We start from the raw sequence: 25638 nt of genomic DNA, 5'->3' as shown, positions 1-25638 counted from the left end.
ATAAGTTTCATCTTATCATATTTTCTAAGTTTAGGCATTTTACTACAATCCTAAAAAATCCATTTTTAGTGATTGGACGGTCAAATTTAGTTATTGGACAGCTGTCCAATAACTGTCAAATCAATTACTAAATTAATTTTACTGCTATCTCCAGTTAATTATACGTAAATCCGTTGAAAATTGTAGAAATATGTGGTAAGTGTAGTTCTCTAGTGATTGGACAGGTGTCCCATAATAGAATTAAGCAAGTTTTCTAGTTTAGTTATTGGACAGATGTAATTAAATCCGAATTAAAATCCCTATTACTGTACCAGATCTACCTTAGGGACTATAAGTGCCTTTACTACACTCTTTTAAATAAAAATACAATCTTACCTTAAAAATACCACGTAGTTTTAAAAAAAAAGTCAGAGCAGATGCTTAACACAATGCTTAAATGTCACTTCACTCACATAACCTAAAAATATTTACCGCCAAAATCACAGAACCCGTTAAAGGCAGAACATAGGCATAAGAATGAACGTAATATAGAAACGAGTAGTGCCACCTAGTGAAATATACTCTTGTTGGCACTTGCAGAAATCTTATTCTCGTAAGTTAACACTGTAATGTCCAATAACTGTCTCGTGTCCAGTAACTGGCGTTTTACCCTATTAGTTATTTAAACGGTGACGTTTTGTATTCCACCTTTTATAACCTGAGAATGATGTATTCAAATACTTAATAATAATTCTAATAACACATTTACAAATTTAGTATCAGTTATTCAGGTTTGTGCCAATGTTCCACCTTGTATCATCTGAAAATTGATTTATGCTTAAATCAAATATTAAATAGTAAAATCTTTTAACTAAAAACCTTTGAATTAAGAGCCGCCTCTGGATAAAACAAGTATGATAATATAATCATATTTATTCACGCTTCAGGCAAAGCATATTAACATATTTGTTTTACGTTTCCACCTTTTTTAACTACCAGTAGGTATATAAACACATAGGATTTATTTAATCATTATGACTTTAATAATGTGTTGAAACTATTTTCTTGTGGCATCTTAATGTAGTTAACTATTTTAAATTAAATTGTGACTTATTTTCCATTTAAATAGTTAACTATAATATGATTTTAACGATTGAAACCAATTTGCATAATTACTACTTATTTAATAAGTAAAAGAAAGACGTAGTAAAATAAATCTTAAACTTATTTCAAATATATATACAATTAATTATTTCCTAAATGAATTAAAAAATCTATCCATATCTTCTTTTAAGTTTCTTATCATTTTTTCAGATCTTATTTTTTTTTGTAAATTTTCATTTACTTCAATGTTTAATTTTTTTTCTTTCTTTAAAATTTCTTCGTGTTCTTGTTGATAATTTTTTAATTTATCTTTTAACAAGCAAAAAGATTGAAAGTGTCCGTATATATTTGCGTATTGTTCTTCTAAACTTTTGTAAAACATATCAATCCTTTGAGGAGTCCAATCTGTTGTGGGGATTTCTGAGGGAGTGGAAGCTGAAGAGGAAGCTGCAGGAGAAGCTGAAGATGCATCTAAAGAAGAAGCTGCAGCTGAATACTGAAAGTCATTGATCGAATTAAAAAGATCTTTAAATATATCTTCCGAGTCGAGGGTTAAGTCAATCTAAAACAAAAAAAGTATAATAGAATAATAAATTATTAAAAAATATATACAGAATGTTTCCAAACAATTTAAGCTTTTAAATAGATTTTAAGCAAACTAATTAATTATAAAATAAAATCGAAAGATAGAGTGTTTAAAACAATTTAATAAAGCATCAAAATAATAATAATACATAGATTTTAAGTGAGATAAAAAATAACATTAAAACAATAAACCTAAGATATAAAAGAGAATGTTTTAAACAATTTAAACTTCTGACATATTTTGAGTAAGTTAGAAAACAATATTCAAACAATAAGTACAAAATAAAAAAATACAAAAGTTTCCAAACAATTTAAACTTTTGAATAGATTTTAAGCCAAATAATTAATTAGAAAATAGTATCGAAAAATAGAATGTTTAAAACAATTTAATATAGCACCCAAATAATACATTGATTTTAAGTGAGATAAAAAAAAAATAACATTAAAACAATAAATTCAAAATATATAAAACAAAATATTTTAAACAATTTAAGTTTCTACCATATTTTAGGCGAGTTAGAAAATAATATTCAAACAATAAATACAAAATAAACGTACTTACAGATTTTTTAGGTTCTTCAGCGATGGGCTTTAAATTGGGTATAGGTTTTTCTATTCTAGGTTTTTTAACCTGTACGTTTTGTTGTATTCTTATATTTTTGGACATTTTCACTGAATTTTCTGTAAAGACTGATAGTATAAAAGGCACATCTCCAATATATACTGTTGTGATCTGCTTTATGATGTTTTATTATTAATTAACACTAATTTAATTAATCCAATTATTTAATTAATTAATTCACTAATTTATGCAGAGTCATACAAATCAATTACTATTAAAATTTCTCAGGGTGCCTTTTTAATTTTACTTTAATCAGTTTACTTTATATATCTCTTCTAGTGGATTCAGTATCTCCTAGTTGCTCATAATCGGGATAGAACAGGAAACGGAACTAACATTAAAACAACATAAATATGCACACAAATTATTATTTATTTTCAATAAGCAATACTATGAATATTAATAAATAACTTTTGTGGGCAATTATCTTTCCCAACAAACTCCTATACTCTAAATTTAATTTTAATTACAAACTATGTATTGATCTGATTTATAATAATATCTACTAAAAAAAATGACCATATAAAAATATAATTTATTCACAAAAAAAATAACTCTTTAAAACTTGGAATCTTAGTTCGTATGCTTATATTTGATTTTATCTTTAGAATATCTTAGATTTTTCTTTTATTCAAATTATTTGACTGACCTTTATTTTTTACACCAATGATGTCTCCTCTCGATCAAACCACAGTTCTTTCCTTGATTGATTATGTCCGGCTACCATCAAATCTTTCCCGTTCTCAGCATCGATCCAAACCGCATACCAGCAAACTACTCCTCCGAAAAAACACAAGCCCAATCTTCTTTTGACCGGTACTCTTTACTCACAAATTCTCCTTTCTTTCTCAATTATATCTCGTGGACTATGCAGACTCAAAAGAGGTATTAATCTTCTCGATTTTGATCTGCTCTCAGCTTCCACCTTTTTCACTAACAAACGAAAACACTGGCACTCAGATTGACTACACGAAAACACGTCTTCTCTTCTGGTCTGCCGGTAACATAATAATCTTTTCAATCTCCCCGGACAACCTTCTCAACTCTCTCATTCCTCATCATTCCTTTTTAACCAATCATAAGCATTCATCTTTCCCACTAATTTTCGATTTAGAAAATTTCCAACACAATATTTAAAACAAATAAACTACTTTCATTCAAATCACTTTTCAGAAACCATTAACAATTTTGCCTTTTTCAACAGAAATAAGTTTCCAAATTCTTGTTATCTTATATCTAAATCTAATTCTTATTTACTTTTGAAAAATGCCCACCGCAAAATACAATTACAAGTTTATTCTTAAATCTATAATGATACGGGTTCCATTGTCCTTTCACTATTCACTCAGTCTTTCAAGGAAAAACTCGTCCGGTCACTGTCACGGAACAATGTCTTCTCTTATTCTAACTATTACAAATAATTACAGGGTTGTATTTTAACTTATATGCCCGCGGTATATTAAAATAATAAAAAAACTCTTTATTCTATTTCTGATCGATAAACTGATCCATAACAATACACCTAGCCACAAACTAGTTTAAATCTGAATCAAATAAATCTGTATCAAATAAAAAAACTGAAAACAAGTTCCGTTCAATCTAAAAATGGAATGTACCATAAAGGACAAGTACCTAGGTCTAGAAACTTTTAACAAGAATAAAAATTAAGTTGAATAAACATTGACTGCAAAAGAGAAATGAACTTTAGCTTGAAGAAAAATTATTTACGGCAAAGAGCAACAAACTTTAACCAGAGTAAAACTTAGGTTCAGATTAATGTTGCTCCAAAGTGCAGCTAACTTTAGTCAAAATAAAAATTACAACTTGAAAACGTTGACTTCAAGTTAAATGAACTCCATGCAAATTTAGAAAATACTATAGGTTAATACCTTATTTACCCTTAGTTGGTTAAAAAATTCATTTAGAACATTGACATCAAAGTTAAATGAACTCATTGCAAAAGTTAGAAGAATGTAAAAGCTCCAAAAATCATTTAGAGCATTGACATCAAAGGGAAATGCACTCAATGCAATTAAAAAATTATAATAGGATAAGAACTGTTTAAATTTTTATTGAATTTTCAAGTTTGTATCCAAAAATCATTTAGAACATTAACATCAAAGTTAAATGAACTCAACGCAGTTAAAAAATACGATAGGTAAATAACAAATCAAATAAATTTTGATTTGACAAAAAAAAATGTGAAGGTTTTATCAAAAAACCATTATTAACCTTACAGTGGATCCATACATATTTTTTGGCAATATTTTAAAGGATATACTTCTCTTTCATTATTAGGAAAACAGAATTGAGAAGAGATGTGTTAGACTCAGCCCAAGATGAATGCAAATAACTATTTATTTTAAAGCATTATTTTTCAATGTGTAGCACGACGTTCTAAAAACTAGAAATAAATTAAAACTGAAAAAAAATAGCTTTTTATAGACACCCAACAGTATATATGTCTTATACTAATATGAATTTTTTAGTTTATTATTATTATCCCAGATTTAGCCATACGGCTCTCACTCCCTCTAAGGGGAAAATTCACTCATCCCAGATACCTACGGTATCAAAAGGATTGAGCTCTGGTGGGACTCTTTCCGTGTTATCGAGCCCTAGGTGACTTGGTATGCTGGAGTATCTCCCAAAAATTTTCGTACACATCTGGATGTTGAGAGAAGTACAGCTTTCTGCATGGTCTTGTAGAGATGTTCATTTAGACCCAGCTGTTTTATGTTCGCTAGGAGGTTTTTGGGAATAACACCAGTAGTAGATAGAACAATAGGTACTGTCTGGGTACTTTCCATTCTCCATTGTCTCCTGATTTGTATTGCTAGATCTCTATACTTGGCGATCTTTTCGTTGTATTTAACATGCAAATTATTGGTGTTAGGTATCGCTACATCAATAAGTGTTGTTTGTCTGGTAAGTTTATTAACTAGTATGAGATCCGGTCTATTATGCGCCACTGGTTGGTCTGTGAGCACAGTGCGGTCCCAGTATAGCTTGTAGTTGTCATTTTCAAGCATTCTGTCAGGGACATATTGATAATAAGGAAGATGGTCGGTTTGGAGAAGTCCCAGTTTGTCAGCTAGTTCTTGGTGGATAATCTTTCCTACTGAGTCATGGCGTTCTTTATAATCAGTTCCGACAAACGCCTGGCAGCCCCCGGTAAGATGTTGAATGGTTTCTTGGGCTTGGCATCCATATCGGCATTTGTCATTTTGGACTTGAGGATCTTTAACAATATATTTCAGGTAATTTTTAGTTGGTATAACCTGATCCTGAATGGCAAGTAGGAGACCCTCAGTCTCGGGAAACATCTTTCCTGATGTCAACCAGTAGTTCGACGCTGTATTGTCGACATATTCTTGGCTGATCTCATTGAGATGTCGCCCATGCAGAGGTTTACTCATCCAGGTGCGCATTTTTTCTTGCTTAGTCAGATGGTTTATGCGCATTTGTTGTTCCCTCAGTTTTAGCGGCGTTGTGTCATCTACTGCGCAAATTGCTCGATGTAAGGTAGATGTCTCAGCCTGCACCTGAAAATAAGTTCTTAAATTAGCAACCTGTTTATCCAATTGCTCACCTATGTCCATAAGTCCTCTTCCCCCTTGGTATCGCGGTAATGTTGTTCTATCTACTGCACTGCGTGGATGGTGTTTTTGTGCCTTTGTGAGAAGTGTTCTTACTTTCCGCTGAAGATTCTCTATATCCGTTTTTGACCACTTTATAATACCAAATGAGTAGCTCAGCGCGGAACAGGCGTATGTATTTAATGCCTTAAACAAATTTTTACTATTAAGATATGACCGATTTAGTTGTCTTACTCTTCGTACGAACCCGGAAGTTAGTTCGGTTTTCATTAGTTTATGGTCAATTTTTCGCGCTTGCTGTACTCCGAGATATTTGTACATATCGTTTTCACCCATTGCCTGTTTTGACCATCTTGCATATCGAAACCTCCGGGCTGAACCTTTCCTCTGACTATATTTAGTATACGGCACTTGTCTAGTCCAAAATGCATACTAATATCATTTGAGAAATTTTCAACAGATTTTAGCATCTGATCTAAGTGGTTTCGAGTGGAAGCCATTAATTTTAAATCATCCATATACAACAGATGATTAAGCTTCGCCACAACAGTGTTGTTATTTTTGATGCTAAATCCTGAGTCAGTGGAGTTCAGCAGCTGAGATAGTGGGTTCATCGCTAGGCAGAACCAAAGTGGACTTAACGAGTCTCCCTGGAAAAGAACCCGGTTAATAGGGATATCTTCAGTTTCGATATTGGTTTCACCAGGTATTTGAAGGTGAATTTTAGTCTTTCACTCTGCCATTATATGCTTCAAAAAGGTCACGAGATTATCATCGACTTTATATATTTTTAATATATCTATAAGCCATTCATGCGGTACTGAATCAAAAGCCTTCTTGTAGTCAATGAAGGCAGTAAAAAGGTTTCTTTTTTTGGTGTATGCCTGGTTAGAAATGACTGAGTCGATGATAAGTTGTTCTTTGCAGCCCATGGAGCCCTTAGCGCATCCTTTCTGTTGAGGCTCTATGATATTGTTCAGAGCACAGTGTTATCGCGATTCTCAAAGAAGTAGTTTGTAAGCACTTTTTGACATTATCTTTATTATAATTATTATGAAACACACATATATATCTAATATAGACAATGTAAATTTTAAACAAACTCTCTTTAAATTGAAATTCTTATGACACTAATTAAATATATATCTAATATAGACAATGTAAATTTAAAACAAACTATCTTTAAATTGAAATTCTTATGACACTATTTAAATTATATTAACAAAATTTGGTACCTTTCTGTCAATGAATGCCTAAATGAAACTGTTTTCCAAAATAAAGATTTTAATCACCACTCAATGTCTTCATTGTCAGCCTCGTTTATCCTTCTTTTTGTGAACTTGCATTGCCAAATACACCACAATGTTTTAATTATCAGCTTCCACCATTTTAAAATATTTTTCTTCCTAATAGTATTTATAAATCGGTAAATATTCTTCCTTTTTAATTACTTTTTTGTTTATTCTTCTTTCTAATAATCTTTTTTTTTTCTTCCAATCTCCAATCACCATATACATAATATAATTTTTAATCTTCATCTAATACTCTCTTCCAGTCTCCAATCAACATATACATAATATAATTTTTAATCTTCAATTAATACTCTCTTAATTCTATTTTTTAATCTTCATCTAATATACTTTCCAACTACTGAATCACTAATAACTGATTATCTTGACTGACTGAAGAATTATTGGAAATAGTGGGAGTATATAATAAACTCATAAAATTTTGTGGAATTTATTTCTTCAAAATCTTTTTATTTTGTACAATAAATAATTCTTGATTGGCATCATTTTTGTGTTATTAATTACCTTTGTTTACTCTTAATATTGGCTATGAGTATGTGTGCTTGATTGTAAAATAATTACTAAAATTATTAGACAATAGTTGTGTCTCAGATTTGCGAACCAACTATAGTAAGTATTAAAACCACTCCTATAAAAGTTTTTCAATGTTACACTCATGCGACATATTGAATTTTTAACATTTTTACAGGTTAGCATATATAACAGCATAATAAACCCGATAATAACATATGGGGCGGAAACATGGATTGTGCAAAATACAAAAGAGATATGAGAAACCTGGCCACAAATACTATAAGTGCTTGGAAGAAGTGGATAAAAGGCGGAACACGACATCCGACGGCCTGAAGGGCATTAAGGATTATGAGAACAGATCATTTTCTTCTGCAGGGGGTTTTGGTTCGTGCAAATTCTTCAGTGCTTTTGCGGTTTCTACCAAAATATTGTCCAAATGTTCGACTTTCCTTTTTTTTTGGCGTTTGGACTACTACTTTATTCTGGCGGTGGATGGTGGATGGCGTATCCTCGAACCTATTCTCCTTATCGCAGATATCATAAGAGGAATGGCTAGGCCCCTCTCCTGGGTCATCACAGACTATTTCTATATTGTCATAATCAGAATACTAGAATATAATAAAATAAGTTATATATAGTATATATATATATATATATATATATATATATATATATATATATATATATATATATATATATATATATATATATATATGAAAATTACTTTTAGCGGTTCTCGGGAAGAACTGCGTTGAGATTTAAATTCTCAACGCGGTTCTTCCCGAGAACTTAATATTAGTAAATTCCTAAAACAGCAGATTTTTACTTATTTTGCACTTTTTAACTTTATTGTCGATATTCAAATCTAGGTATTTTGACATAATTTAAAAAAAATTTCTCGTTATTTTATCTAGTTTATGTTTTTCATGTTAATAAATTAATAAGTATATCACATCTCTAATCTAATCTCTTTCCAGATTTATTGTAAGAACACATGGCAACACTACCGTGTCTTCAATTCATTATATCCCTAGCTAACTTTTCGGACCCCCTATCTAAATGTTGTCCAGTATAAAACAATTAAGTATTTAGTGAACGGATAAAAAATAATTCTAAATATTACCTCAATGTCATCTCGAAAGCTTGACTGGCTTGACTTATCTTCTTGTAAAGCACTAAAGTCTCCCTCCTGAGTGTCACCCTCTACAGGATTAAGTAGATGTCTTAGGTCCAAATTGGACTCTCCCTTACATGTAACATTTGTGCTATCATTTAAAAAATATGCCATATCAAAAAGCCAGAGTTTTGGCACGTAAATGTCGTCAGTGGATGCCCCACTTGCCTCTGATTTTTTTATTTTATTTATTTCAGTTAAGTATTGTGACCTAATTCCATGAATTTTCTTTTTTATGACATCCACAGTTATAAATTTGTTTTCTTCCATTAAATTATTTTTAATATCTTCCAATGCCTGAATTCTTTTAATTTTGTTGTGGTATTGGCTGGATTTTATATTATATGGGCAAGGATAATTCTCATACAGAATTATTAATTTTTTGGTCAACTCCATTGTCCATATTATTGGTTTTCTATAAAAGATATATATTAATTTTCTCTCTAGCAATATTATAAAACAAACTTGTACTCACCCAGTCGTTTTTACATTAACTTTAGACATAGTATATCTATTTATCACCACTTAATAAACTTAATTTAAATCAAAACACAACAATACACACGTGGGCTAAGGGACGCTAAAGATAGAGATAAGGTTATGTTTTATTCTGTAATCTATTATAAATTGTTATGTTGGCAACATGAATTTTAACGATAAATTGCAAGAAAATAGCATGAAAAATAGAATATGTTCTAAATTTTCGTCTAGCACAGGAATTGCATGGAAATAGCCCGTGCGCATGCGCAGTTCCATGATCTGTCTTGCATGGCTCTTGCCTAGCATGAAAATAGCATAATGTAAAACTGTCTTTACAGTTATGGTATATTTGAAAAATACGAAATTCTCAAAACTTTATGACAAAATTCTGATTTTTTTGTGTGGTATACTGAAAACATTTTTTGTCACGGAGTATTCTGTTTTTGCAGAAATCCACTTAGCTGTATAAAAATTTTAATTTTAATTAGCTGATCAATAACAAGCATATTATGCTCTTTGCAATTATCCAGCCATTTTTTATTAGAATTTATAATGGCTTCTAATAAGTATTGTTTAATTTTGACGGTTATTTAATACGCGGTTATTACTTTTTCGAAAATTGTATTAAATTCTTTTAATAGGAATAAAATGGCCTCCAAAAAACTTTTTGTTGGTAGTTTCAAATGTTCAATTTCGCATTTTGTTCCATAATCCCGGTTGAAAATTAATAATTCGTGTTTTCTAATTGCTGAACGATCAGAACTAACATTTTGTGAGCAAATTTCGCAATTGAATTTTTTTAATATATAATATAATAGATATCCCGTCACGTAGATTCCCGAACAGGTCTTTAGGGTGGGTTGTACATAAATAATTTTTGTGTGACAAGATTTAGTATTAACCACATCAGAATGATTTATCCCTTGATCGTCAAGACCTAGGCTATCTGTTACTTCATCACTATCCCCTGGATTTCTTAAGTTCTATTTCCGCAGAGTTTGAATCCAGTTCTAATCCATCTACTTCATCATCTTCACAATTTGCTCCTTCGGTGTGGTTAATAAATTTTATATGCATATTATGCTGCAGAGCTATACGGAAACCCTTGACCTTAAAAAAAAATTAAAATTACTCAAAGTAATAAGTATCTATAAATGTTGAATTGTATTTCGGTATTTGCAATTATTTTTATACAGTAAATTTATTTGTGTTTGTGGCTTCGGACCATTCATTAGCCACAGATCGTAGTAATTACGATTTTATTGTAGTGTACTGATTTAAATTGACAAAATTAGGGAAAAAGAATCGTTAAACTATATTTCATACTCTTAAGGAAGTAGGTATGCTGTTAAACCTATTATAATGTAGAGAAGGTCTATTAGCAGTACAATAAAAAATTCTTTCAAATGTCTAATTTTGTTTTTCCCAGGAATTCAAGCAATTCAAGCAACAGGTCAAATAAAGCAATTAAAAAGGATACATTGACTGGACCTGAGATATAGATTATATAGTTTTGATATCAGTAATTTTATTTACTTTGGATTGTTTTTTGAGATAAATAACACTTTACAGACTTTTAATAATTTCATAATTGTGTTCTATATCAAACCCCATTTTATAGAATTATTATGAAATATTTACTTTTACTTACTTTTAGTTGAAGATTATAGCCTCCACGATGTCGTACTACAGAAAAACGATTTTCTAGTTGATCTTGATTCACTCTGGATGTAAAAAAAATTTAAATCCTTCCATTTTTAAGTCCTCCCAAAGCTTTAATATGGAATTAATAGTCCACTGAAATCTATCCAAGCAGTAAATATTTTTTCTTTCCTTGTCTCCTTCCATATCCCTCGATTCTTTGAAAAGACCAATTCCGTTTTTGAGAGTGCTGTATGTTGTATGAGAGTGCGGTATGCTGTTATATATAGACAAACCCTTTTGGTAAGCATTTGGATCTCCTAACGTTTTGCTGTTTAGGGAATCAAAACAATCAATTTATTTGCTTAAAAAAATCGGCTGTATGTTTTGCCGACTGGCTCTTTATTTGATCCAAATCATGAGCCGTACGGATACCTTCCGCCACAGAAGAACTAAAATCCTGGGCTGCCAATTTTACCCTCATCTTTTGAAACGTATTTGGGTATACGTGTTTGGTGGTTATTTGGACCATAGACCTTGATACAATACTTTTCTGATTTGCTTCGGAAGTTTGGACAAAGTCATTCCAGTTTATTTGATTATTATTTGAAAAAAATTGGAATTTTTTATTAATGAAATTGTTCCTTAATGATTTTATTAAATGAGTGGTAGAAGATAATAGCAGATACTATGGTTTAAATGGTTCCTCATCCACTCGCAGACGACCAACAAAAATGAAACCAATTAGGAAGTAAATCTTCTTACCATTTAGAGCATCTTAAATCGTAATGATTTCCAACGTTGAAGGACCACCCACTTTACATGGGAAATAAAACCACAAGCGTTAACAATACTTAATTTAATGCTTGATTTTTTACTACACTAAGTTGATATCTAGCCAAGGGTTTGTCATGTAAAGTTCTTTTATGTAAACCGCCCGTCACTGTTCAATCCACACTAGTCCGATAAACACTACACGAACACTGATACAATTTAAATTATACTAATACTACTTATTATTTTGAACCAAGGATATTTCTGCCGTGCTAACCAAGTAATATGCTACAATTATTACTAAGCGGAGTTATACAGAACTCAAACTAACAAAGAATCGACCCATTGGGTCTTAAACTAAATTTGTAAGTAAAGCGTCCAGCTTGGCTGGTATACAACGTGACACACTGAATATTTCAACGATACTCATCGATTGCCATGCCTAACTACCACTGAGGGGTTTGAGGGGAACCGGTCCTCGCTTTCTAACAGGGAATTAGTCGGAGAATTTATCTAGGTAGATTTTAAGAATTATTAGCTATTTAATGCCAGTGGCGTAGCAACGCTTGGATACATTTCTTACTGAAATTTATCCATACTGGGGGGCGCGCGGCTAGGTGAAGTATAACTTCAGCTAGAAATATCCTAAACTTACTTTCTAAGCACAACTACAATGCTACAGAAGACTATCGGCTTCCGACAATGGAAGAGGAATCAGCTTAGTGATAGGGCGAATATATTCTCCATCAGCAGTTCGAACACGGACAATTCTAACTTTTCCATCTTTGCTGCTTATTGATTCTATCACTCTTGCTAGGGGCCACCGTAACGGAGGTGTATTTTCACTTGTGATTAGAACTAGATCATTTACTTTAATATCTGTGTTGGGAAGGAGCCATTTTGGGCGATGTTGTAGATTATTTAAATAGTCAGCAGACCAACGTTTCCAAAAAGATTGCTGTATTTTCGAAATTTGTTTCCAGATAGTAAGTCTGTTAACAGGCTTATTTGTAACATCAATCTCAGGAAATGCGGTTAAGGGAGTACCGATTAAGAAATGCCCCGGAGTTAATGGTTGTAAATCATTAGGGTCATTAGATAATGCATAAAGCGGTCGAGAATTTAAAATAGCTTCTATTTGGGTTAAAACTGTAAATAACTCCTCGAAAGTCAATACAGAATTACTCATTAAACGTACTAAATGAAACTTGGTACTTTTTACTGCTGACTCCCAGAGTCCACCCCAATGAGGTGATCTGGGAGGAATAAACTTCCACTGAATCTCGGTTTGAGCTAAATAAGCTCTAATTTTGTCAAATTCAGAATTTGATCTGAAGAAATTATTTAATTCCTTAAGTTGATTATTGGCACCAACAAAGTTAGTCCCGTTGTCACTATAGATAGTGTGAGGATTGCCTCGACGGGAAATGAATCGTTTGAACGTTGCTAAAAAAGCGTTAGAAGATAATTCACTAACCAATTCTAAATGAATGGCTTTTGTAGCCGTGCAAACAAATATTGCAAAATAACATTTAAGCGTTTGCGCCTTTCGTAATCTAGAAGCCCTAATAAACAGAGGACCTGCAAAATCTACACCTACAGTGTAGAAAGCGCGCGAGATTCTAACTCTATCCAATGGGAGTGGAGACATAAGTTGTGATGCGGTTTGTGCATTGAATCTATAACATGTAAGGCATTTTTTGCTAATGCGTTTAACATACTTGACCCCACTTAAAGGCCAATATCGTAGGCGCAGATTGCCTAACACATTTTGAGGACCACTGTGTCCTAGTCTACAATGTTCCTTTTTAATGAGCAAAGAAACAACATGATCATTTGCTGGCAGCAATATAGGGAATTTATTATTAAAGTCCAAGTCTGCATATTGCAAGCGTCCTCCAACACGTACAATTCCAGAGGAGTCTAAAAAAGGATTAAGAGGGAGCAATTTTTTGTCTACGACTAGTTCTTTTTCTAATAAGCGGGCTATATCGGTTGCAAAATATTGTTGCTGAATAGTTTTGATGATGAAATCATGAGCGTTCGAAATTTCTTTAAGTGTCAAAGTACCCTTAATTTTTTCATTACTATGTTTCATATTATACACAAACCTAAATACGTAAGCTACTGCGTTTTGTAATTTTGAAAAGTTTGAAAATCTCTCAAACATAATTATCCAATTCTTTGGTGCATGATTAACAACTAATAGAGCTATTTTCTTTACTTCCGGCAAATTCTCAATTTGCTCAAAGGTATCAATTTCATCAAAATATATTTTGGGATTTAGCAAAAACTCAGGTCCATGAAACCAAAACGAAAATGTTTTTTGATTAAATACACCGCGGGACAAGAGATCCGCGGGATTTAATTGTGATTTAATATGTCTCCACTTTAGATTTTTACCAATATTCTGAATGTTGGCCACTCTATTCGAAACAAATGTATTATAATTATTATTAGCGGGTTGTTTAATCCAGCTGAGAGCAATTTGCGAATCTGACCATGCGTTTATAGAATTAATCTTTGCACGGTTTTTAAAGGTCGTTATAATTTTTTCAATCAATTTGACTAAGAGTTCCATGGCTATTAATTCGAGTTTAGGAATGGTAAGCTTGCTTTTCAACGGTGCGACACGCGATTTTGCGGCAACAAGATTTGATGACAAGGAATTATTTGCATATCGTGCCACTATATAGATACAAGCACCGTATGCAACTTGACTTGCATCACTAAATCCATGTAAATCTATGCTAAGAAGTCAAAAAAGACGAACCGCGGAATTTTGATATGAGCGATTTGAGCTAAATTTTCATTAAATTTCTCCCACTGATCTATTATGCGTAAAATAATTATCGGTTCGTCCCATGAAACCTTCATCTGCCATAGTTCTTGCATTAAGAGTTTTCCCTTCACAATTAAAGGGTTTACCAAACCTAGAGGGTCAAAACAAGAACTAATACATGAAAGAATTTGACGTTTTGTAATGCGGTCTAATTTAGTAGCGTTATTTACATCAATTTTTAAATGATCCGTTTTTGAATCCCATTTTAAACCCAAAATTTTGCAAGGTGCATCATCCAAATTCAAATCCAGTTCCACCGCGTTTTGATCAGAAATCTTATTTAAAAAACGAAGCGAATTAGAAGACCATTTATGTAAAGAGAAACCATGCTGGTTCAATATTTGACTCAATTCTCCATAAAGTACTTCAAGCTCAGAAAATCGATCGGTTCCACCTAAGATGTCATCCATATATGTTTGATATAACAAAGCGCTAGCTGCTAGCGGAAATTGAGGGTTATTTTGTGCAATATCTTTAATGACGCGGGTGGCTAAAAATGGAGAACAATTTTGTCCAAAACTGAGACGGGACAATTCAATGCATTTAAAATCCTCAGAGGGTGAATCTCTCCACAATATATTTTGTAAATAGCGGTGTTTGGGTGACATTTCAATTTCTCTATACATCATCTTTATATCCGCAGTCAAAATAAATTTAAAAGTCCTAAACCGGCAAAGAATATCAAATAAATTATCCTGTACTTGATAACCTTTTAGTGTAAGATCATTCAGCGAATATCCCGAGGTAGATTTGGCAGAAAAGTCATATACGATGCGAAGTTTCGTGGATGTTGCCTGTTCTCTGATCACTGCACGATGTGGTATAAAATATTTTATTTTGTTAGTGACATTATCATACAAGTTTAAAGGTATAACTTTTGCGTGTTGTAGCGTTAGATACTCTTCAATAACTTTTTTATATTCATTATAAAAATTTTGATCATTTCCAAATTTTTTCTCTAAACGTAAAAATCTTTGTTTTGCAGTAACAAAGGAACTGCCCAATTTTTTATTTTCCAATTGCCGAAGAGGCATTTCCACTTGATACCGCCCTGAATCCAAAATCCGCGTGGTGGTTTGGAAAAGAGTCTTTGCAATTTTGTCTTCATCAATATGAGACTGCGTATATGGAAGTTCTTCGACTTTCCAAAATTTTTCTAGCATTGTGTCGATTTTTGCGTTGTTTTCTTCCTCTTTATCTCGAATATAATGCGTATTTTCTCGAGATAAAAAGGAGAAAGTTTGTGTTACAAAGGATGCGTTGGTATGACTTAGATATTTCTTTGATGTGAGTGGGCCCGCAATAACATATCCTAATTGAGTGTTCATTAGCGTAGGGAGATTAGCCCCTAGCGAGATTATTTCTCCTATTAAAAGTTGGAAATACAAATTCGCGCCAATTAATAAATCAATATTATTAGGTTCCCAGAAGTAGGGGTCCGCTAAATCGCCATTAAACTCTAGTGGAATTTGAAAAGACTGCGGATTTAACGGAATTTGTGGCAAATTTTCTGTGATTTGGTCTATTATTGAACAAGAAACATTAAATTTGTTGTAAGGGTGTACTCGCGAATGTATTTCTATATCAATAATTTCACTACTTTTGGTTACAATGTTATTTCCTAGACCAGAAATATTTAACTTTTGAGATCTTGTGTCTTACTGTAATTTTTGGGCCAAACTTTTTGTGACAAAACTTTGCATACTGCCTGAGTCCAACAAAGCCTTAATTATTAAAGGTTGGTTGTCTCGCGTATAAAGTTTAACTAGTGCAGTAGGCAGAAGAACATGATTATTATTGCGATTCACAGCAGACAATGATGTAGACCTGGTTGGGTCCATCTGAAGATTAATAGGGGAATTTTCATTTGGAGTAATATTATTGGATACAATATTATGGATAGTGCTATTGGGATTAAAATTATGCCTATGTAAGTTTTCGCTTTGTTGATGAGAACTATGTGGAAAATTAGAAGAAGCGTAGGTTCAAACTTGCGATTGATATCGCTGCTGACCGTTATTGTCTAAATGGAGTAAAGAGTGATGATTTTTCGTGCATACTTGACACCGGGACAACGATTTACAGAAAGACATGATATGCAAACTACTCAAACAATTAAAACATAATGATTTGGCTTTAACAAATTTATGTCTTTCCTGTGGAACTAAATTTAAAAATTGTTGACATTTATATATCTGATGAGTGCGCTCTTTGCAATAATTACATGATTTACTATAAAAATTTGTGTCACGACGAGATTCAGCGGCATTTGTGTGTAATGATACTCTAGATGTGTTCGTATCAAAATTACTATTATTATTACTTCTAGGTTTTGCGTTAGATTCAAATATGTTTAAATTATCTAATACATTATACCATTTTTGCAAAAATTCAAAAAACCCATTAGTAGATGGCAGTTCGTTTGGATTGCGTTCGTTTTCAAAAGCGCGTCTAGTCTGATAATCTAGTTTTCTTTCTAAGATAAATACTAGCAATGTGTCTAAATTAATTTCAGCCGTTAAGTTTAAGTTTCTAATTAAATCTAATGTTTTTTTACATGTGATATGAAACGTCCTTAGTTCAATAGAATTACATTTAGTCATAGTTTTTTGATCGAATAATGTATAATACAAAGAATTTAAAAGCTTATTTTTGTCTTCGTAATTAGTTTTAAGCGTTGATATAGCAATTTCTAAATTTTGATTAGTCACAGATAAAGATTCAATTAATTGTAGCGGTTGACCTCTCAGAAGCGTTTTTAAATAATAAAATTTTTCGCTATCAGATCTTAATTTGGCATTATTTAACACAAGTGCTTGGAACAAATCGAAGAATGATTGCCATTCTTGAGCTTCACCAGAGAAGGGTTTAATATTAATATCTGGTAGCTTTACATTAGAAAAATGATTTTGAGAAACTCTAGAATCATCAGCGTGATTTATTAAATTTAATAATTTGGCCAAAATGAACTCAAAACGGTCGATAGTTTCCATTGCTGATGCCACAACTTCGTTTTGTGATGATACAGTATCATCAGTCGTTGAACCATCAGAACTTAACTCTTCCGCATGATCTAATAAATCTTGTAATTTCCTATAAGTTCCAAATAAACTATCATATTTTAATTGTATTAGTTGTTTATTATTCAAATCATCTGAATTAGTATTCAAAAAGCTTTCAATACGGGTCAATTGAGCTTTAAAACCCCCAATTTGCTTGGCTAAATTCTGAGAAGTCATTATAGAAAATTTTACAAATTAGTACAATTGACAACAATAAAATGATTAAATCTTTTGAGTATAAAATTTTCTATGAAATATTGTAAATAATAAATTTAACGATACCAATAGAAAACAATAAATGTTGTAAACTTGCGACCTTCTTTGGAATTTCCTGGGAACAATAGGTCACCGCTGCTCGGTCCGATAAGAATACACAGGTATGCGCTTACAAGATGAATTTCTCAATGGCGTAACTTGATGGCTCACATATATCACTACCGACGCGGTTTAATTGTTTTTCAACGAAAAGTTCTGAAATTAAATATTTAGAGCGGCTATACACAACTTTGGCTAGAATGCGGAAGTCAACTAATTTAAATTTTTTATTTTTAGCGAAAGTTTTTCAATAAAAGTGAGATTTCACTTGCAAATAAATTGGTTCAAAATCCGGCTCGAAGGACCAACAAAAATGGTAGAAGATAATAGCAGATACTATGGTTTAAATGGTTCCTCATCCACTCGCAGACGACCAACAAAAATGAAACCAATTAGGAAGTAAATCTTCTTACCATTTAGAGCATCTTAAATCGTAATGATTTCCAACGTTGAAGGATCACCCACTTTACATGGGAAATAAAACCACAAGCGTTAACAATACTTAATTTAATGATTGATTTTTTACTACACTAAGTTGATATCTAGCCAAGGGTTTGTCATGTAAAGTTCTTTTATGTAAACCGCCCGTCACTGTTCAATCCACACTAGTCCGATAAACACTACACGAACACTGATACAATTTAAATTATACTAATACTACTTATTATTTTGAACCAAGGATATTTCTGCCGTGCTAACCAAGTAATATGCTACAATTATTACTAAGCGGAGTTATACAGAACTCAAACTAACAAAGAATCGACCCATTGGGTCTTAAACTAAATTTGTAAGTAAAGCGTCCAGCTTGGCTGGTATACAACGTGACACACTGAATATTTCAACGATACTCATCGATTGCCATGCCTAACTACCACTGAGGGGTTTGAGGGGAACCGGTTCTCGCTTTCTAACAGGGAATTAGTCGGAGAATTTATCTAGGTAGATTTTAAGAATTATTAGCTATTTAATGCCAGTGGCGTAGCAACGCTTGGATACATTTCTTACTGAAATTTATCCAATGAGGTACATCAAAAACAGTATATAATAAAGTATTGTTTAGTGAAATTTGTGGCACATCTTTCGTAGCTCCTAGTAAATTATAAGCACGACGATGATTGGATCCTTGGTCACAAAAATTACTTTTGGAAGTAAGCCTATTTCGTTCACTTTTCCTACTACTTCAGATAACTCTTTTAACATTTCTCCTTTTACAGTACCTTTTGAAATGTAGTAGCAAAATGGTATTTTCCATGAATTAATGATATCCCTAACCATAAATACTGCCAACTTCTCCTTTCTTCCTTAAGCTGAAAAATTTTCGAAACCTTCTAACCAGTCATAAAATTTGTTATACTCAAACCCTACTTCTAACTTAATTTCGTCGAATAATATGCTACAATGTTTTTCAACGTCAGTCATGGTTTTAACTTTATTTTTTAATTTCGAAATTAAAGTTGTTTTCACACCGGTTTGCAAATTATATATTTTTAACCAAGACCGAATGGTTGATTCTACTGGTATTTTAAATTTCAATTTATTTCTTAAAAATTTATACAGTCCAGGGGATTTATAGTAAATGGAAAGCGACAATTTCTTTTCAGCTAGACTCCATTTTTGACCTTTTACGTGTAAAAGTTGCATTTCGACAAAAACTTTTGCTTCTTCTGAGCAACGATTTAGAAGGTTTTTGAGTATAATTCTTGGATTGTTTTTTGCTTAGTTTTTGTAAACTCTTTTTTAATCGTAAATTTTGTGACTCTCTGCACCGATTTTTTTTTTCAATTTATTTATTTTAATAGAAACGGATGTAGAAGTACTTGCGTTAATACGGGTATGTGTATTTTCAGTTTCTATTTTCGCTTGAACCTCGGGTTGGGGCGTTTTATCAGGGTTTGTCCAAAGTGGTGTATAGAGAGTCTTAATACCTTCTACAAAACCAACATCCTGTTCTGGAGACATATCAGCAAACTCCAACTTTCTTTGGCCAAAATAGACTTTTACATTTTGACTGCGATTAACTGTCAAAGTACGGTTAGTTGTCTCACTAGTGTCTAAAAATAAACACATTTTTAAATGAAACACCAAAAATAAAAAACAATCGAGTTTTTAACAAGCATAACGTGTTACCGCATAAAAATAGTTTACTCACGCACGGTTTTTGCTGTAAAATAAGTCCGGAATTGGATCAACTGGCTATTTAATTCTAAGCAACTTTTGATCTATACAGTTTTTTCAAGTCAATACTTTTCGAGTTACTTGTGAGTGGATATGTTCATTTTTCAACAAAAAAAAAACACGTTTTTTGCACAAGGAGCAAAAATGTAGGTTTTTTTTTCTGAATATTGAATAATCTGGATTTTTTGTTTTCCTGTAAGACAAAAATTGGTTAAGATGTGGCTGTTCAAAATTTGCATACACTGGTGATTAGTGACTTGTTCATGCCGTTTTAACTACAGCCTTTTAAAAAATATGCACTTTGAACCGATGAAATTTACAGATCAGGAAAATTATAAAAATTATTGTCAAAAACTGGCAAAGTGAATGTGAATACATAAAATATATAGAATGTTGGAGGGCAACTGTATATACGTATTTCGGACTAATTGGCCCATCATCAGTACAGTGTAGCCAAGTTAGAACAGGTGTACGTTCACTTGGGAAAGGATTTGAATTTTTGCCACGTAAGTGCTACGTTTAAGAAACAAAAATAGCTTTTTTAAACAATTTGAAAAGGTTGAAATGAGTTTTCCCCGAAAAGTGCTTAATTTTTTGGTTGTATCACATTGCATCCACGCGGTTTGTTCAAAGGAGGTTTTGCAATATTTTACCGTGAGTGAATGGACTCAAACTTGGCTTTTGTCAAAAATAACGAAAATTATTTTTTTACAATGTAATTGGTATGTTAATTTTAGTATGCCATATTGTGCGATGTAAAATAAAAAAGTACAAAATCTAAAACATACCACTATTATTAAAATCGCGTTCTTGTCAAGTAACAATTTTTAGATAATATGTTAATATATCGCTGCATATCGAAAAAAGTAGAGTTATGGAATTTTTTTTACAGCGTTATTAAAATTTTAATTAGGCATTGATTTTGTGGTATATACTGTTAAACACGTTCGGTAAAATGTACTATTTTAATATCAAAACAACGACGAATTACTCAGAAACCGGAATAAGACATTAACAGTCCGTTAAAACTACCTGTTATGGAACACTAACAGACCCGAAGGGCTTTCCAGCTTTATAAGAATATAATAAAGAATATAAATAAATATGCAACAATTTGCAACTTATGTTTTCGTTTTCACGACGTTCAAGGGGTCTTATTGTTTCATATGGTCAATGGAGCTCTAAATATGAAAAAACCGCGGAATGCTACCATTTAAATGGGTGCGTTTTTGAGAAAGATGTGAATTAACCCCTATGCACTAGGGTGCATAGGGTGAGTTCTATTCACTTTTCGTACATACTTTCTTTTGTCGTTTCCCCATTACTGAGGATCGTGATATCTTCCAATATTCCTAAAATTTTTTTTTCCATTTGTCTCTATCTTCAGTTGCTCTATGAGCGTTTCCAGCTGAATTTTTAATTTGGTCGGAGCATTCTCTTTGGTGATCGTCCTCTTGATCTTCTCCCCGGAACGTTTCCAGAAACAATTAATCTCTCCAAGTTATCGTCACCTCTGCGACTACGTAGCCAAAGAATACATTCGTACATACACATATACAGAAAAATTGTTCCAAATTAAATTTACTATCAAAATATCACTTTTTAAAGTCAAAAATATTTTTTTTACAAAAATATATTAAAAAAGAAAAAAAAAACACAAAAGAAAGCAATTTTGTTTTTTGTCTCATAACTTTTTTCACGGGAATATAGGTAGGTACATGCATATAGGCATTGCTTCACAAAAAAACGTCCATCCTTTCTCTTTAAAATGACGTCTGGTAGAAGACTTTAGGATTTATAGTTTCCGAAATATGATTTTTCAAAGTTCGCCACTCACAGCATTTTTGGGCCATTTTCCGTATTATTTCGCAAATATTGTTCGGTAAATTTTTTCTACACAGCTTTAGGTATATGTAATGGTTGTCTATAAGTAACTTGTCTGTAAACTGTCTATTGTATAAGGTTTTTTTTTAATTAATTAGATGGCTTTGGTAAAGACCAATTAGCCAGATTGTATAAGGTTGTACGACTATTTTTAAGCAAGTTATGGTATTTCAAAGTTGTATACTTTTAAAGATTCTTGCTGAATAAAAATTTTTGAGTCAGATAAATACCTAAAGGTACCAGAAAAAAGTTTATAATGAGAATTTTAAAAAGTAATCGTAAAAATATCAAGAATCGTTAAAAGCATAAACTTTGAAAAACCATAAATTGCTTAAAAATAGTCGTACAACCTCGTACAATAGAATTCAACCTTAACGGTAATTGATTTCTCTTCCTATAAAATGTACCATTACATCTACCTAAACCTCCGTAAATATTTCTAAAACTATAATTCATAAAGATTTGTACCAAACGTCATTTTAAAGAGGAAGGATGGAAGTTTTTTTTATGTGAAGCAATGCATTTACTTGTATCCCCGTAAAACAAGTTATAAGGCAAAAAACTAAATTCCTTTCTTTCGTGTTTTTTTTTTGCTTTTTTGAATACATTTTTGTAAAAAATATATTTTTGACCTTGAAAAGTTATATCTCGATAGTAAATTTAATTTGGAACAATTTTTCTGTATATCGTCGGCTTACTGCCAAAACACGACAAGTGTCAAATTAGTTATTTTGAGATAATCGCATTTAGAAAGGTTTTAGAAAACAATATCGACATATAATATAACAGTAGGAGTTTTTTCATTATTTTTTATTTTTACAAAATGTAACTAAGAATCACATAATAATTTAATCAATCAATCAATTCACTTAATAATTTATAGTGATAGTGATAGTTTATCGTGATAGTCAAAGTCTGCTAATTCGTCGTGGTCTTTAGGATTTACGAATATTAATAAGTTGTTTATATCTATGTCGTCAGTCTCGATTGGATTGACTTCTACTCGAGAGAGTGCGTCTGAATTTGTGTTTGCTTTTTTTTTTATAGATGATTTCATAGTCATATTCTTCCAATTTCAGTCTCCAACGGATTAATTTGGAATTTGGTTCTTTAAGTGAAAATAACCATTGTAACGGTTTGTGATCACTTATAATTTTAAATTTTACTCCAAAAAGGTAGGGTCTGAAATATTTGGTTGCCCAAACGATTGCTAAAAGTTCCTTGTCGATGGTACTATAATTAATTTCAGCAGGGTTCAATGTTCGAGATGCGTATGCGATTGGAAGGTCAGATCCGATGGATCCTTGAGACAAGACGGCTCCGATTGCGTAATTTGAAGCATCGGTTGTTAGGAGAAAAGGTTTAGGAAAATCGGGATACTGCAGAATGGGATCGTTCATTAATATTTTTTTTTACATATATTAAAGGCATTCACAAATTCTGGTGTATGTTCTACGTTTTGATTTTTCTTCAGGCAGTTTGTAAGTGGTTTAGTTAGTTTTGAAAAGTTTTTATAAACTTCCGGTTAGGAAGCCAACTAAGCCAAGAAAGGATTTTGTTTCTTTTGGATTTGTTGGGATGGGAAATGTTTCAATCGCTACTATTTTGTTTGGATTCGGTTTGATACCATCTGGGGTAATTACGTGTCCTAGGAACTCGACTGAGTCCTTAAGAAATTCAGATTTATCTAATTGAATTTTTAGATGTGCTTCTTTCAATCTGTCAAATACTTGCTTGAAATTAATAATATGTTCCTGAAGGGAAGTCGAAAATATTATTATGTCATCCATGTAGACTAAACATACTTGACCGATTAGGCCTTTTAAAATATTGTCCATGGCCCTTGAACATGTGGCAGGAGCATTTTTTAATCCAAACGGCATTTTAAGATATTCGTAATGTCAGTTTTCTTCATTAAATGCTGTTTTAGCGATGGAATCTGGGTGCATTTCAATTTGGTGAAAACCTGAAGTTAAGTCGAGGGTTGTAAAATATTGACATCTTCCCAGCTTATCCAGGATATCCGTAATATTGGGCAAGGGGTATCTGTCATCTATAGTTTTTTCATTAATTTTTCTATAGTCCACTACTATTCTCCATTTCTTTTTCTCGCTGGCATCTGCTTTCTTTGGTACGATCTAGATAGGGGAACTCCAGGGCGATTGTGATGTTCGAATAAGACCATCTTCCAACATTTTTGTGATTTGCTTCTGGACTTCTTGTTTATGTACAAAAGGGTATCTATACGATTTTGTGTGCACGGGTATTTCGTCTGTGGTTTTAATTTCATGTTTAATCTTATTAGTAAATGTTAATTTTTGATCAGGTTTATGCAAGATATCTTTATATTTAATGAGGATATTTTTTATGGCAGCTTTTTCTTCAGCGTTCATATGAGCTGTTCTAAATAGAGAAAAGTCAAAGCCCTTATTTTGGTAGTTTTTCTTCAATATTAAAACATTCAAATTCATCATTTTCACATATTTGTGGCTTGGAGCTAAAAGGGCCAATATCAAAATATTCATTTTCCAAAAATTGCAATTGAAGTTTTGGTGAAAAATATTTTTAATTACAGCTTAACCGGCGAACAACCTTTATGTACCAGATTTGACTCAATGTATAATATTTTTGAGCAGAATATGATAGTGTTTTTTATTTTTTTCTAAATTCAAAAGTCTTAGCAAAAAAATGACTTTGGCCCTTATTGCATAAATGTATGACGTGTTTGTTTCATTGTGTATGACACTGGCCATCACAACAAAAAAAGTAACAATAAGAATAACAGCATAATTTTAAGAAGTTATTATGGAGTTACAAAGTTCATTGTAATTCAATGTAAGAAAATGAAAACTAGTAGTAAGAAACTCAAATTGTATCCAAAAATAAAAAAAATATAATTTTTATTATCAAAAAATATCGGCAATACTACTTCCATGATTCTGATATATGCTCCTCTTCTTGAGGTTCATCTGGAAGGTATTCCACTATTTTATTGTCATCTGCAGTTATTTGTTCAATGAAATGAGTGTAATATGTTCGATTTGTATTAGTTATGTACGGTAAAGTCCGTTAGTTTTTCTCTGCTTAAACGAAGTGGTTCGTTGTTAAGTGGTAGAAGTGTAGGAAGATGATCACACTGCTTTGTTTTCGTGTGACTTCTGGATATATCCAACGTTTTGAACTCACCATCAAACGAGTGTTTATACAAGATAGCTAGGGTGTCGGTTGAATATTGCATCCATTTAATTTGCAACCACTGAACTGGTTCGTTTAGATTGTGCTTTTTACGATGCACATAATGAGTATTAAAACATGATTTAAAATTTAAAAACTCCTTTTGTTCCAATTCTATTACTGTATATGTGGTTTTTTTGGCACCAAACGTATCAAGTTTGTCCAATCTCGAGGCAATTCAATATCCGCAGTAGTACGTTTTTTTGTTTTTTCTATTGCGGCATGAATGCTGTCTGCCCCTCTAGAGAAAAATATATTGCGGTTTTGTCCTCCGCAAGAATCGCTGTACATAGTTACTGTATGAATATTATTATTTTCTTCTGTGAGTTTATGCAGGTAATGGTA

At 32.1% G+C, this 25638-nt stretch overlaps 3 protein-coding genes across 3 annotated transcripts; all 3 read right to left on the bottom strand.

Annotated features, from left to right (window-relative positions):
* Positions 1-12457: 12457 nt before the first annotated feature.
* On the bottom strand, positions 12458-14362 carry LOC140451005 (uncharacterized). The gene has a single exon (XM_072544710.1). It carries the CDS (start codon positions 14360-14362, stop codon positions 12458-12460), a length of 1905 nt encoding a protein of 634 aa, XP_072400811.1.
* A 164-nt stretch (positions 14363-14526) lies between these two features.
* Positions 14527-15786, bottom strand: LOC140451004 (uncharacterized). Its single transcript, XM_072544709.1, has one exon. It carries the CDS (start codon positions 15784-15786, stop codon positions 14527-14529), a length of 1260 nt encoding a protein of 419 aa, XP_072400810.1.
* Positions 15787-16608: 822 nt separating this feature from the next.
* On the bottom strand, positions 16609-17862 carry LOC140451003 (uncharacterized). Its single transcript, XM_072544708.1, has one exon. The coding sequence runs from the start codon at positions 17860-17862 to the stop codon at positions 16609-16611; it is 1254 nt and encodes a 417-aa protein (XP_072400809.1).
* Between the last annotated feature and the right edge of the window lie 7776 nt (positions 17863-25638).

Source organism: Diabrotica undecimpunctata, chromosome 9 (assembly GCF_040954645.1).
Source record: "Diabrotica undecimpunctata isolate CICGRU chromosome 9, icDiaUnde3, whole genome shotgun sequence".
Taxonomy (NCBI): Eukaryota; Metazoa; Arthropoda; class Insecta; order Coleoptera; family Chrysomelidae; genus Diabrotica; species Diabrotica undecimpunctata.
Note: the sequence above shows the minus strand (reverse complement) of the source record. Positions and strands in the feature narration are given on the sequence as shown.